Below are 15,096 nucleotides of genomic sequence, written 5' to 3'. Positions count from 1 at the left end.
CCCCCTAAGGCTTGAGCTCGTCTGCAAGTTGCCTGTATGCTTGCGATATATCTTGGTACACAGCAGTGCAGCTACCGACATGTATTATTCTGACTGTGAACTGTTATGAGCGTGGCTGACAGACTTATGTTTTGGTATTATAAATAGTACAAAAGACTTCAAAGCTTCAAGTTACTCCATGCAGCATCCAAATGACTTTATGCAACTACATTGTTACTTTACAGAACATAATGTGCTGAGTAATGTAGACTTTTATTACTCCTGACACGATTATTTTTAACCTTAGGTTTCCAAGAATCTTATGATACTAAATTGACAATTTTACGATGAAGGGGGGAGGAGGAAAGTGTCAACATATAAAAATAATTGAAAATGACCGATAATAATGTCCAATCAACAGTTTTCGGTCTCTGAAATGAATAGTGCAAACCCCAATGCTGCTTAAGTTAAAATTCATCCCTATTGGTATGGGAGTGATGGATGGGTTTGGAGAGGGTAACATGTAAAAATAATAATAAAATGTTACTGATATTTGACGTAAAATGAAGAGGAATGACGTAAAAATTCGGAAATTATCGGTATTAGATCCAATCTATAGTTTACGGGGTCATTGAGATGAATAGTGAAACTGTTGATGCAGTTTAAATGCAAATTCATTCCTCATCAGCATGGGCGGTGAGAATGGGCAGCATGGGGATGAGAAAGGTTGAGAGATCGAAGTGTGAACCAGTGACATTACGAATATTTGTCAATACACTTTCATTGAAATGCGTATCCTAAGAGGGGGAGAGTTGAAATCAATACCATAAATCTATTATTCCCGTACGAAGAAGGGATATTCAGCTAGGCAAACGCAAGAGTACTTTCCTAACACCAGACATAATTTTGACAATAACTTCGTAATAGATTGATCTATTTGAATAAAGTTTTCTTGAAATAAAAAAAATGAAATGAAATCTTTAAGTTTTACGTCCCACTGTATGCCGCCTAGGTTAAAGGAGACGGTGATGATGAGAAATGAATGAAATGGTGGAATGAAGAAAGTGGGAGGAAACGGTAGAACCCACGCACACGGTGTTTGTCCACCACAAAGCTTACTTGGCCCGAGCTTCTTAAAATATAAATTAAAAAGAGCATATCTGTGTACGCTATTGCTACTGAAAAGAAGTAAATTTATTCATTGGAAATCATTAGCGAAAGAAAAACCACAAGTAAAATAATAATTTTGCTTTGAATTTGTAAATTATAGTAATAAGAATATTGACTTACTGTCAGCAAAATGCTATTGCATAATAATAATAATAATAATAATAATAATAATAATAATAATAATAATAATAATAATAATAATAATAATAATAATAATAATAATAATAATAATAATATAGAATATCGCTTCCTTGTTTCATTCATTGTGCTCTCGATAAGATACCCACTATTCAGTACTTCTCATCTCTGTACCATAGCCTTGAATACCGATTCCCTTTATATAATTCTGAGACTCTGATATTCAACATTTAATTACTAAAGCATTATTTGGTTGGCTATGCTGATTAAAGAGATTTCTCAAAATGATGAGCACTCGTTCCTTCGAAGCACCGTGTAATGACTATGCCATTAACTCATTGAAACATCTTATTACAGTAAATAAGCAAGAACGGAGAAGGGAAAAAAGAGACAGCCGCGCTTTATCCTCGTTAGGCACCCACTCACTGAGGCGGCGCCTCCATCGAAAGCTATAAAGAAGCAATGTGGAGAAGCGACAGCTCATAGTCGGTCAGTGTGTTGCCAGAATGTCCGTGAAAGTTCTGGTTCTCTTATCCGCGGTTTCCGTTGCGTTCGCCATCGGACCCATGCATCAGGGTTCGGTTCTCAGCCCTTTCTTCGGGACGAACTTTTGGAATCAGTTTGAACATGGGTAAGTAAAAAATGAAAATTCCAAAGTTTTTATAATTCAAATTGGAGAACCATTTTATTTCGTAAGTGATAAATGTTCCGGAGGATAAAAAATAGGGTTGAAACAGGTTGAGCTTAGAATGAATGTCAGGCAAGAGTTTAACAGCCAGCAATTGGCTATTTGTGTATCGCCTTGAATTCTTATTATGGAGGTAGCCTACTTGAGTACATAATTAATATCCTGTTACAGTTTCCCGAAATTTTCTTTTCACTTCTCCCCAAATTAACAGCATTTCTGTGCCCTTGCTTTTTATCTCTGTTCTTGAAGTTTAACGTCAGTTTCAACCTTGGTGTCATATGAGACGTGGACCTACACTTCAAAATGCGTACTGAACCCTATGTATTCTTGTGAGATTTAAATCGGGATCTCCCACTCAAAAGTGAGAACGTTAGCCATTTATCCCTCAAATGAGCTTAGATTACAAATTCACAGTCTTTCAACTGACACAGATTTTGAATCATCATCAAACTTACCATGCTGAGTTTTCTTAAATAAACGATAAGGTAGTATAAGCTTGACGAAAATATAGGTCGATTTATTGAGGAACAAGCTAAGAGGGTTAATCAATTGTTTTTCGGCAAAAGAAAGAAAGAAACCAAGAAGTTTAATATCACAAAATAATATTTTTATGTCATGTATATCGTTTTTAAATTACCATTTTTATATAGTGAGTCCATTTATTTGAAATAAGAGCCAAAGTTAGGATTTTAGCAGAGAAAAAATGCACCTACAATCTAGAACTGTGCTAACTAGCTATAAGAATGTCTTCAAAAGTATTCTAAGTCAGAGGTATAAAAGCAAAACCTGCTAAACCCATTTTTCAAATTTGTCAGGAAACGAAGAAAAAGTGACGCTCTTATTTTTCAGAATAATTGGACAACTATCTTTGTTTCGTGGTAAATTTCACTCATCTGCATTAAGTAGTGACCACCAAATAAAAAAAAATTAAAAAAAATAATTGTTCAACAATTCTGAAACATAAGAGCCTCAGTTTTTCTTCGTTTGCTGACAAAATTGGAAAATGGATTTAGCAGGTTTTGCTTCTATATCCCTGAAGTGTATGCGCAAAATAAGAAATAATATAATAGCCAATTATGTAACTGTTCTAAGACAAGAAAAACGAATTACTTATTTAGCTTTTGTAAGTCTCATTAAAAAAAAAAAAAAAAAACTATTACATATTAAAATTAATTTGTAACTCAAGCAGAATGTTACTACAAAAAGCAATAATCATAATAATAGTTTTATATTATTACCAACATCGTTAGAAGTAATTCGAATCACTGAGAATTATGGAAAATTCACTCCAGGGATGCACCGACGAAAGGAGTGTCCACTGAGTCCGCTCCACAGAGAACTTCCTAACTCTTTTTAAATAATATACTCGTGTTTTGTCTGCATCAGAGATGTATTTACGGGAAGGGGGTCTATCCGGCCCAGATCTCTCTATACCGTATTTAGACTTTGAAACCTCCAAACAAGTTTCTGGGTGAGCGCCTGCTTCACTCTATCACTCAATGTCAGGGTGGAAAAAGTCCTGATTTAAAAAAAAAAAATCATTTTTGTTGATTTTTTTTTATCTAAATCGAATTTTTTGATTTAAATCAAATCTTCCTCGCGTAATACAAGTCACGAACTGAAGATAAAACATTAGGAATTAATATTAAATGTTAATTATACCATTTAAGTTAAAGTATTGGGCTTGAATTTTGAATTGATTGCCAGTCGTTAATTCAATCCCAAATCGAGATGCAAGGGTTCGAAAAAAAAAAAAGTCTTCTTTTTTTGGGTGGGGGACTCGGTTTTTTCTGCCTCGATTTTTTGCTTGGGAAATTTTGGACTTTTTTCCAAATTCTGCTTTAAATTGATAAACCAGGTTTTGTTTCGCTTCTCTACAATACAAAAACTCATTTAAGTAGTAGTGGATGCAGATAATACAAAACCTCGAAAATAAACATGAATTTCGAAAACATATTTCAAACCATTTTAATTATAACACATTTTTATTATGAATCCCAAAAAAATTAATCCATGTATATAATAAGTTGCAGTTAAGTTTTAACTTTCATATGCATTGTAAGCAATATTTTTTATTGTGAATTAAAAGTACAAAAACAAGGGAAAACTGTTACATGACATACATAATTTATTGTACTATGTGTGTGAGTTCAAACAAATAACACATCGGGAAGATAATAATATACTGTATTTACTGAACAAACGCACAAAACAGATTTAAGTTTCGACGCCATAGACTTCTCAAAAATATAATTAATGTTCTTCTCTTTGTTCATTACGTATATCAAGTGGCTCAAGTGGTACAACGTTGGCTTCGCATTGGTCATGGGTTTGATTCCCGCTGCCGACCATCCTGACTGGGGGTTTCCAGTGTTTCCCTCAGTCCTACCAGGCAAATGCCGGGATGGTAGCTACTAAAACAGGCCCTGGCCGATACCTTCCCAAATCATTTCCATGTTGTTGTTAGATATCCAGTATAAAACAGCCTCTGAGCTGAATCTGGTGATTGTTAAATAAATAAATATCATTCCCTCGTCAATCTGTTATAGCCTATAAGTTTATTATGTCTGACTTCCGAGACTTTCATAACATTCGTACTAAAGTAACAATGAAAAATAATCATTGTTTTATTACAATTCAACGTATTACTTTAAAAGACTGAAAAAAATACAATTTTTGTATGGGACACTCAAAAATCACATAATTTGTTAATGCACCTCTTGCTTCCGCCTTTGCTTCCCCTACAGAAACTTCTTTAAAATGGGACAGAAATGTTGAAAATGTAATTTCTATTCATTTATTACATACGTAATAATCTGTTACCACCTATCAGGTGCTTCGGACCTGCAAAATCGGTAAAGTCCCAAATTCTGTAATGCACTGACTGTTCCTTAAGCTTGTTTAGAATCAGAAAAGTACTGAATTTTCTGTCCATGGATCATGTGCGTAATGCTGTTCATCTGACATAAGCGTTTGGTTTCCAAGGCTTGAAATATATAACCATCATCACGGTTTACCCAGTCCTGAAGGTTTCTGAATTTTTAAGAAGAATTCAACATGTCATCACGGAATTTTCCCTTTTAAAAAAAAGAAAGAAAGAAAGAAAGAAAGAAAGAAAAAGAAAAACTACGAAATACATTTAAGTCAAACACGACAAACATGAGTGTGTGCTTAGCTTTTCCGCTTCTATTGGGAAATCCGGGATTCAGTCCCGCATTCGATCATTCCGACAAAAGTTCTTAATTCCATCTGTGAATATAGAGATAGTGCGTGTACTCTGATTCCTGGCTGATTTCATTTCTTATGTTTTAAATTGTTGTTATTACTAATTACCAGCAATGACGGATTTGCAAAAGGGGTTAGGGGGTGTCTTTCGGACTGAAGCCTGTTCTCCGAAATTACGGAATTTCTAAAACAAACGAAATTTTAGTTACGTCTTTACTCATAAACTTCAAGCTCCCCTCAAATGAAAATCAGGCATTTTTAGAAAAAAACTAACCATTGTTAAGGAAAAACCCTCCCAAAACACTTTTCTAAATCCGTACTGATTATTTGTATAAAATGGTATTCAAGGTTGCATCCGGAAGATTATTGCTACATCATTACACAGCTACAGTATAGCAGAAATGTGGAAGTATGCTCTGACGGATATATTGAAAAACATAAATTTAACTATGTGCTAGAAACTAGAGTACTAAGCTCTAAGAAATGAAACACGAATAACTAAAAATGAAATGATCTAAAGAAGAAAAAATGTCGATAACTCAGAAGTTAAAATAAAGTTAATAGCCTCTAAAATTGCTCTCAAATACTACGTATTTAATGTTTAATTCATAAAGCATGTGCTCCATCCATCATGATGGTGAATTCTAGAGGAAAATATAGCATTTAAGTCATGAAATCTTGTTTAACTATAGAGTATACTATAAGAAAGCTATTTAGATAGAAAAATTATGAAAATGAAAAAAGACAAAATTTTCGTTCTTTCCTTAAAAAGCCGGATTTTTATGTAAAAAAAAAAAAAAACATAAATTCAGAAAAACGGCTATTTTCATCTCTAATCCCAAACAATGTTTCTTAAGCACTAAGGAAAAAGTACGGCGACGTTTATCAACATGATAGTTTTTTTTTTTTTTTTAACAAAATTTACTCTTTGGCAGGAGCATACCAAAAAAAAATTGGAACTAGCTTGTGGCACGAAATACATTTAAAATACGCAAATTTCGCCTAAAGTTATAACATCTAAAAAAGATTTAAGTTTCGGAGAGAGAATCGGACCCCTTTATAAATACGCCCCTGTTATCTGGAAACAAACAAACAGACGCTCACACAAAAGAATTTTCGTCTTAAATGTCCATGATTTTCTCGTTGGAATAGTTGATTTAAAAACCTTATGTTACGAAGATAAGAAAGCAGAATTCCTCCGTTACCCGCTGAAAACGGGATTTTCCCTAATCATCCTCTACATGAAACACTCGTTTTCATACTGTGCTGTACATACATTTGCATCTTATTGTATTATGATTATCTTCCGTAATTGAAATAACACAAAGAGGCTGGATTTTACTTATTTTCACTTTAAATTAATTTATTTCGGAATTTGATTTAAATCAACGATTTTTATTTTAAAAAATCAAGTGATTTAAATCTCGATTTAAATCGTGATTTAAATCAGATTGATTTAAATCAGTCCACCCTGTTCAATATGAAAACAAAATTCTTTACGAGTTAAATAGTAATTGGCATCGAATGTCGACAATAACTGCTTTTTTTTCTCCTTTCTTCAGAAAATGTACATCATGGGTCAAGCATTCGTTGTGTTTGTGTTGTCAATATTTTATTTATTTATTTGCCCTGACTTATAAAAACATGTAACAAAGTAATAAACAAATGAAGTTATAGTTTAGTAATCTGGATGATAAAATTAGGAAAATTAAGATAAAATATATTACCGCACACAAACAAAGACAAAAGTCTAAGACAGATATCATGGTGAAAATTGTGTCATTTTATTTTTAGAAAGTCGTGAAAAATTAAACATTTAAACTATTTAGCGGAGCTTTTTTTTAAAAAAAAATAAAAATAAAATTAAGAAAAGTATAAACTGCATGATTGATAAGGAAAACATGTTCTAATGAAGGCTGTACAGGTGTGGAGGAGAGAGTAATGTGAAAGGAGACTGATAACTTATATTGTTCAAATAAAATTAGAGCCACTGAGCAATTTGAAAGACTGGCAGTGGTTTAGTCGAGACGAGATGAGAAATAAAGTTGCTCATCTCGTCCCGTAAATTCTAGAGGTCTCGACTCGTCCCGATTCTCGATCTCCTCTCCAACAATTTCTCGCCTCGTTAAATAAATTTATGTATATTCAAAATTTATACCCTAATTTTTCACCTAATTTCGTATAGAAGTTACCTGAATTCCTCTGCGTCACGAGAGACCCACAAAGGATGGGATATAACAAACGTTTAAACCATATTTATTAATGGAATATACTGTGCAACGACTTGCATATCTTTAGACGTTGTTAAATGCTCTCCACTGTATTCATACAATCACTTTAACGCTTTTTAGTTTTTATACTAGGGTTTTTATACTGTTTGACATTTAAAACTTGGGTGAACTAGTGTTCCAAAGAGACTCGTTAAATTCCGTGGACTTAAAAATAATTCTTATCTCCATTCTCATCTCATTCCAATGCGAGAATCGAGACGAAACAAGGAAGTTCTCGTCTTGTGAACAACGGTACACTGCTTTCGTAGCTGATCATGTTGTAGTAGAAAAGTTTGCTGATTCACATCATGGTACAGAGGAAGATGTAAGAAACTTATTTATGCAGGCGACATATCTATAAATAAAATAATAGAATAGAAATTAGCAATTTAGAATGTCTGTATAATGTTCTATAAGAGAAGCACTCCACGAAACACACACAAACTGGAAGGTTTCACACGCACATTCGCAAGATATTTCAAAGCGTAGTAACTTCTGATAGCATTCGTTCTTACGCACTCGGTTCTCTAACCGGGTGCTACGCTCCCAATTTTTTCTATCAGGACTCTAACGTTCCAAAACAAATCTCGTCATGCACGCATACTTCTTGTTCCATCCCAGGCTATGAAAGTCGTGTTCGTGGGGTTTCACGAGGTTTTCCTACATTCTCATTTTACTGATTCTTTCATTATCATTCATTTCCGTTAATATTGTCCATCCCCCACGTTTATATAATGTGGTAGTTCAGATGTTACTCAAGTTCTGTATGTGTACAACAAAACTGACTTCGGTCATATGTATAGTTGACACTTCAATTTTTTTCTCCGATTTTAATTTGTGTTGCTACACTGTAAGACTTTCACTTGATTACAAGAAATTACTGACAAATACGATTACATTACATCGTAATTAAATTATGAGGTATATGGTTGACATTCAAATACTAATGATTACTATTTAAAACCTAACGATCAATAGTAATAAATATTGTTATCACTTATTATTTATTTTAATGCCAATTTTAGCTCTAAAGTTACGCCAGGCCCATGAGCTAGTGGGTGCCCTAGATGAGCTCATCCTCCCCTCTGCGACTGCCATCATTTCCCATAAAACTTTCAGTTCCTTATTCGTATGCGTATATAAATGTACGAAGTACTCAAATTAGGCCCTCTAAAAGCAGTCTTCCCCCTATCTTAGTCTGCATCTGAATTAAGCTCAGCCTGTGCGGGTTTGAGTTAAGCTTAATTATGTTTAACTACGAGATAATAGCAACACTTTGCCAGTGGTTCCTTGTAGTCATACTGGAAAACTCCATTACTAATCTACTTGTAATTTTTTCTTAAGAATCTTTCACAGTATTCACTCTTGTCGTAATTAATACAAGAAAATGAAATTAAATCAAAATTTTGTTTTACGTCCCTTTAAGCTAAAGGAGACACATGATTAATAAAAGTCAATTATTTGTGAAATAAATACTGGAATACGAATGTGGGAGGAAACGAGAGAATCCCGAGTAGTGTTGCGGAAAATATAGGAACTTTCTCGTCACGTCTCGAAACCCAGACGCGAAGTGAATTTATAAATTCGGAACTGGATGAGGAACATGATAATCTCGTCTCATTTCCACACAAATTTTAGTTCTCAAACACTGTTTTAGAGTTACGTGATTCAAAAAATTGATAAAGTGGCTGTTTGGACATAATGTAGAGCATTTATCAATGTTTAAAGACACGCAAGTCATTACAATCAATAATAAATACGATCAACATATGGTTTAAATATTTTTTATATCACACCCTTCATGAACATCTCATGAACGAAAGGATTCTGCTAATTTCTAGAACAAAATTAGGGCAAAATTTTCTACAAGAAGACCTCATTTCTCGTCTTGTTGGGAACACTTATCCCGAGAAAAATCACGATTACGATATTCTTCACCACACCACATTCTCTGGAACAACTCAGGCTATATATATTTTTAAACGTGAAAAATAATCTGTTGCAAGTAATACATTATGAGTGATATATCATGTATTTGTAATTAAGAATTCCGAATAAAATCAAATTTTAAAAAAAGACATTTACTCATATTTCATTTGAATAATACTGGGTTCGGTTTCCGTTTGGGGCACTCTCCAGTAACTTATAAAAGCAATTTTTTAAAACATAAATGTTATTTGCATTGGAAAGTTTAATGCCCTTTTTCAGCGATGAGCAGATAGACCTATAGCTTAACATAATATTCTGACTACAAGCTAGCATCAGGTTATTACAAAAATATTGTGTGATATAAATAAATACATGGAAATTGTTCTCAATCAAAGAAAGTGGCCCCACCTAGCATAGTCGCTAACGTTCTCGCCTTCTGTGGGAGCGATTCTGGGTTGATTCCCGGTGGGGGCACTCCGTCGAAAAGTGTCAAAAGCTTTTTCACACCAGTCTCACTCTGAATAAAATTTTCCTCATTCACACCAGGCAAATATCGAGGTGGTACCTAACTTACAGGTCCCAGCCGCCTCCTTCCTTCCCTTCCCCTGGATAGGGTGCTCGCCGACGGACGTCATCCCTCGAACTTGATGGGCTAAATGGCCTTAGATGCTGACAGCCCAGAAATCTAAATCTAATCTTAATCAATCAAAGAAAAACAACTTTGTTACTTGTTCACGAATACAACACGAATACACGAATGACTGGTGCTCATGTCGTTTGTGTTTGTGATCTCGTGCTCGATTTCCGGTTGTAACGAAAATTTCTGTAGTGCATGGCGTCCAATATATTCGACACTCAGAAATGATAGGTTAATTCAGAGGAAAATAATTTTAGACGTGTCAATTAATTTCAAAAATAATGTTAGAACGCTACGGAACTTACTAAGATTATAATATTATGTTTGAAATTAATTGACAATCTACACGTCTGAATTAACCTATCATTTCTGATCGTCCAACATATTTAACCTATTAATGAATTAACGCAGTATTATCAGACAATTTGAATATTTACTAAGATATATTCAAATTCGATCTAAATAGAAAGATAGTGCAGTAAATGAAGCTCAAGTTTTAATGAAGAAAGGAACAAATTAGTAACAAGCTGAAAATTGGTACAGATGTTGGGAATGATGTTCTAAACAACATACTAAAAGTCTCCTGAAATCCCAGGTGACTTTCGCCGTCATATTGGAAAATGGCCGCCGGAAGTGTCAAATGAACAATACCCAGATAAAAATAGAAATATCTTCGCTATGATTGAACATAAAGGGATAAACTTAGTGTCGTTTTATAGAACATAGATAACACAATATTTTTTAAAGAGATACAATTTTTCATAAAACGCATACTTTTAGAAATATTTAGCTCTAAATTCTAAAATTACAAAAACCCGTCAAACTGATTTAAAATTTTATTGAACTTAGGAAGTAATTATTAACAAATTAAAATTTGACATAGATGTTGGTAAAGATTATTTAAATGACATACTAAAATCTCACAGCTGAATTCCCTATATTGGAAAATGTCCAAATGTCCGAAGTAATTGAAAGATGATATTTTGTTAAGTGAAATACAAAATCTGAACCGCGCTAAATATTTGAGAAACTGTAAATGCAGTTGATGCTAGTCATTTGGGATCAATGCTGGTGCGCGTGGGGAAAAAAATATGACGTGTTTTGATTTTGACGTGCTTAAGGTTGTCGTCCGCCGTCTTGGTGACCGCCATCTTGGAATCAACTTGTTTATTTTAAATGGCAACATGGTCGTGTGACATATTAAACAACATCCTCATTCGAAGAGAAACCCAATGGTAACGTTATTTTTCCAAAACCTACAATTGTTTTGAAGTTGTGAATAGATTTAGGATATGGTATATGTGAAATGCTGTGAAATGTGCTGTGCGAAGTTTTGAATTGAAGGATAAAGATAAAGCAACAAGCAAGCTTTGTAACATCTCTCATTACGTATTCTTTAATAACCAGGAAAAGAGAGAAATAACACACATGAGACAATTACAATCACATGACATGTTCAGCATGCCCATCGTTCTGTTCTATGAATATCCTTAACCTTGAGACACAGTGCTTGTGTACTCTGCGAAACATAGTTGGTGATATTTGTTCACAGATAGTAATGATTCTCTTTTTCAGGTAGCCAATATCAATAATTTTACACTGGTAGACAGCTTTAAAGTGCCCCCAAAAATAGAAATCCAACGGAGGTAGGTCGGGGGAGCTTGCTGGCACTCAACTGGTCGATGCTGACCTACCCAACAACTGGCAAAGTGTTCATTGAACGATCGATTACATTAAGACTATAATGCCGCAGTGCCCCACCTTGTTGCCAATATTGATTAAATCACCCTTCCTCGTCCAACAAAAGTGGCATAACAGTGTTTTCAAGCATATCTCCATATTGTGCAGCATCCAAGCTCCCATCAATGAAAACACGTCCAATAAGTTTTCGCCCCATATTCCACACCATACCATTACCTTACCTTCATCTTGCATCTTTGATGCATCTATCTAATTAAGATTTGTATTATCGCAGTACCGGACATTTTGTTTGTTAATCTCACCTGTTACATAAAAATTTGCCTCATCACTAGAAACAGTTATGAGGAAACATTCGGTTACGAGCTATCTGGGCCAACGCCTATTCACAAAACTCCATTGGTCTGTCTAAATCATCCTCTGGCAGTTTTTGTTTCAACTTTAATTTTTAGGGGTGCCATTTTTTTCCTTTTTAACATTCTTTGAACACTTTTGACACTAACATTATGTTCACTTGATAGACGTCGCACACTCTCCATAGGACTTTTCACCAATACATCCAACACAGCTGCTGATGTGTGTGGATCAGTTGCATGTCGTGGTCGTCCTGATCGAGGTAAATCATCAACATTTTCCTTTGCCATAAATTTGCGGCTTAGTTTTCGTACAGCACTGTCTGTCACCAGCTCGCGATTAGGATGTCGCTCTTTAAAGACGGATGTTATTGCTGAACTGCGTTCTCCAGCCAAAAGAAAGATTTCGATTCTTTCCTCTCGAGTTAGCATCCTGTCCTACCTACAAGAAAAAAGATAAAGAGTCAGTCGGTTCCCGTCTATACAATGTTCCACACATAACAAAATTTAAGTCTAAATGATAACATATTCTAGCCTAAATCCATTCACAACTTCAAACCGTTGCAGATTTAGAAAAAAAAAAAACTTTACCGTAGGATTTCTCGGTATTGGGCAAATTGTTCGGTACAGGACTAATACAAATCTTAATTAGATAGATGCTTCAAAGATGCAAGGTGCAGGTAAGGTAATGGTGTGGTGTAGAATATGGGGCGAAAACTTATTGGATCTGTTTTCATTGATGGGACCTATTGGACCTATTTTCATTGATGGAACCTTGGATGCTGCACAATATAGAGATATGCTTGAAAACACTTTATGCCACTTTTGTTGGAAGAGAAAGGGTGATGTCAATAGTGGCAACAAGATGGGCACCGCATTACGGTTGTAATGTAACCGATGGCTGAATGAACACTTTCCCGGATGCTGGATAGGTCGGCATGGACCAGTTGAGTGGCCAGCAAGGTCCCTGACCTAACTCTGTTGGATTTCTATCTTTGGGGGCACTTTAAAGCTATTGTCTACCAGTGTAAAATTATTGACATTGGCTACCTGAAAAGGAGAATCATTACTGTCTGTGAACAAATATCACCAACTATGCTTCGCAGAGTGCTAAGCACAGCGTCACACGGTTAAGGGTGTGCATAGAACAAAACTGTGGGCATGCTGAACATGTCATGTGATTGTAATTGTCTCATGTGTGTTATCTCTCTCTTTCCTGATTATTAAAGAATACGTAATGAGAGATGTTACAAAGCTTGCTTGTTGCTTTATCTTTATCCTTCAATTCAAAACTTCGCACAGCACATTTCACAGCATTTCACATATAGCATATCCTAAATCTATTCACAACTTCAAACCAATTGTAGGGTTTGGAAAAATAACGTTACCATTGGGTTTCTCTTCGAACGAGGATTTTGTTTAATATGTCACACGACCATGTTGCCATTTAAAATAAACAAGTTAATTCCAAGATGGAGGAGGAAAACCTTAAACACGTCGTAATATTTCCCCCTTGCATCATCATTGATCCCAATTGGCTTCGGATCGACTCCTCAAATATTTAGCGCGGTCCAGATTTTGTATTTCACTTAACAAAATATTATCTACCAATTACTTCGGACATTTGTACATTTTCCAATATGGCGAACGAAGAAGTTGTGGGATTTTAATATGTCATTTAAGTAAGCTTTATCAACATCTATGTCAAATTTTAACTTGTTAATAATTACATCCTAAGTTTAATAAAATTTTAAATCAGTTTGACGATAGTTTTCGGAATTTTAGAATTTAGAGCTAAATATTTCTAAAAGTATGCGTTTTATGAAAAATTGTATCTCTTTAAAAAACATTATGTTATGTATGTTCTATAAAACGACACTAAGTTTATCCCTTTATGTTCAACCATAGCGAAGATATTTCTATTTTTATCTGGATTTTGTTCATTTGACACTTCCGGCGGCCATTTTTCAATATGACGGCGAAAGTCACCTGGGATTTCAGGAGACTTTTAGTATGTTGTTTAGAACATCATTCCCAACATCTGTACCAATTTTCAGCTTGTTACTAATTTATTCCTTACTTTTTTCTAATTTGACAGCACTAACGTGTAAGAAAAGTCGTAAGTTGAAGCAAATATTGACTGCACATTTAAAAAACGACTAAGAAGTATCTCACCCAGGGATGTAATGGAGGGTATACGCGGGTATACGGCGTATGACCACCTCCAAGTTTTGGAAACTATCGTATAGCCACCTATAATTTAGGAAGTACGTGGGTATACGCTAAATTCGATTCATAGTATACTGACTCAATTGGAAAACACAACTATTACTTTTCATGTGCTGTATTTCAAAACAAAAAATTTCACTAACAGCTGGTCGTCAGGCTGTGGTCGCGAATTATGTCTATTAAAAAAAATTGCGTTTTTGGGGTGTGGGAATCGAGTTTTCTGATAATCCCTTCTATAATGGAAAACATCACTCTGAACCTGCAGAGGTTTTAACTCACGATGTCACATGTGCTGTCCTTACCTTCTGAAAGCTTACCTCTGGTACTATAATAAAATAAAGCCAAGCTCTTTCTAAATGTTTTTCTTGGAAACTCTTTTGTTTCTAAAGATCAGTGGGAGATAGAGTTGAGTGGTGAGAAAGATAAGGAGTAGGGCGTATATCTAGGTGGTGACATTGACGTTGTTCTATTTTGACATAGCAATGACCACAGTTTTCATGCCCTCTATAATCCAAATTCAAAGTCTACCTACTGGATACAATTTGAGCAAGGCAATACGGCATGGAACTAGTTCATTTCCAATCTTGTAAGGAGGTTCCGAAAAAATGAGTCTTTACTTTAGTTTAAGGGTTAAGAGGAAATTAAATGAACATATTTGCACCAAGAAATCGTTGGCTCTCATAAAAATAACAGAACAACGTAACCTATCGTCAGTCTAGCTGAAGCTTTCACCGTCGTTCCCAATACCATCAAATACAACAGCGAACTTCGGATTAGTAC

General features: G+C 34.8%; 1 protein-coding gene across 1 annotated transcript in view; it reads left to right on the top strand.

Annotated features, from left to right (window-relative positions):
• Positions 1–1,758: 1,758 nt before the first annotated feature.
• Positions 1,759–15,096, top strand: part of LOC145673505 (transforming growth factor-beta-induced protein ig-h3-like) — a gene marked incomplete in the record, with an annotated part of 40,577 nt that continues 27,239 nt past the window's right edge. Inside the window, 1 exon segment of the mRNA XM_081743277.1 lies at positions 1,759–1,918. Coding sequence (XP_081599403.1) covers positions 1,794–1,918 — 125 coding nt within the window.

The sequence above is a fragment of the Thermobia domestica genome, chromosome 2 (genome assembly GCF_964235325.1).
Source record: "Thermobia domestica chromosome 2, izTheDome1.hap1.1, whole genome shotgun sequence".
NCBI lineage: Eukaryota > Metazoa > Arthropoda > Insecta > Zygentoma > Lepismatidae > Thermobia > Thermobia domestica.
The sequence above is the reverse complement of the archived record's forward strand: the minus strand, read 5'-3'. Positions and strand labels throughout refer to the sequence as shown.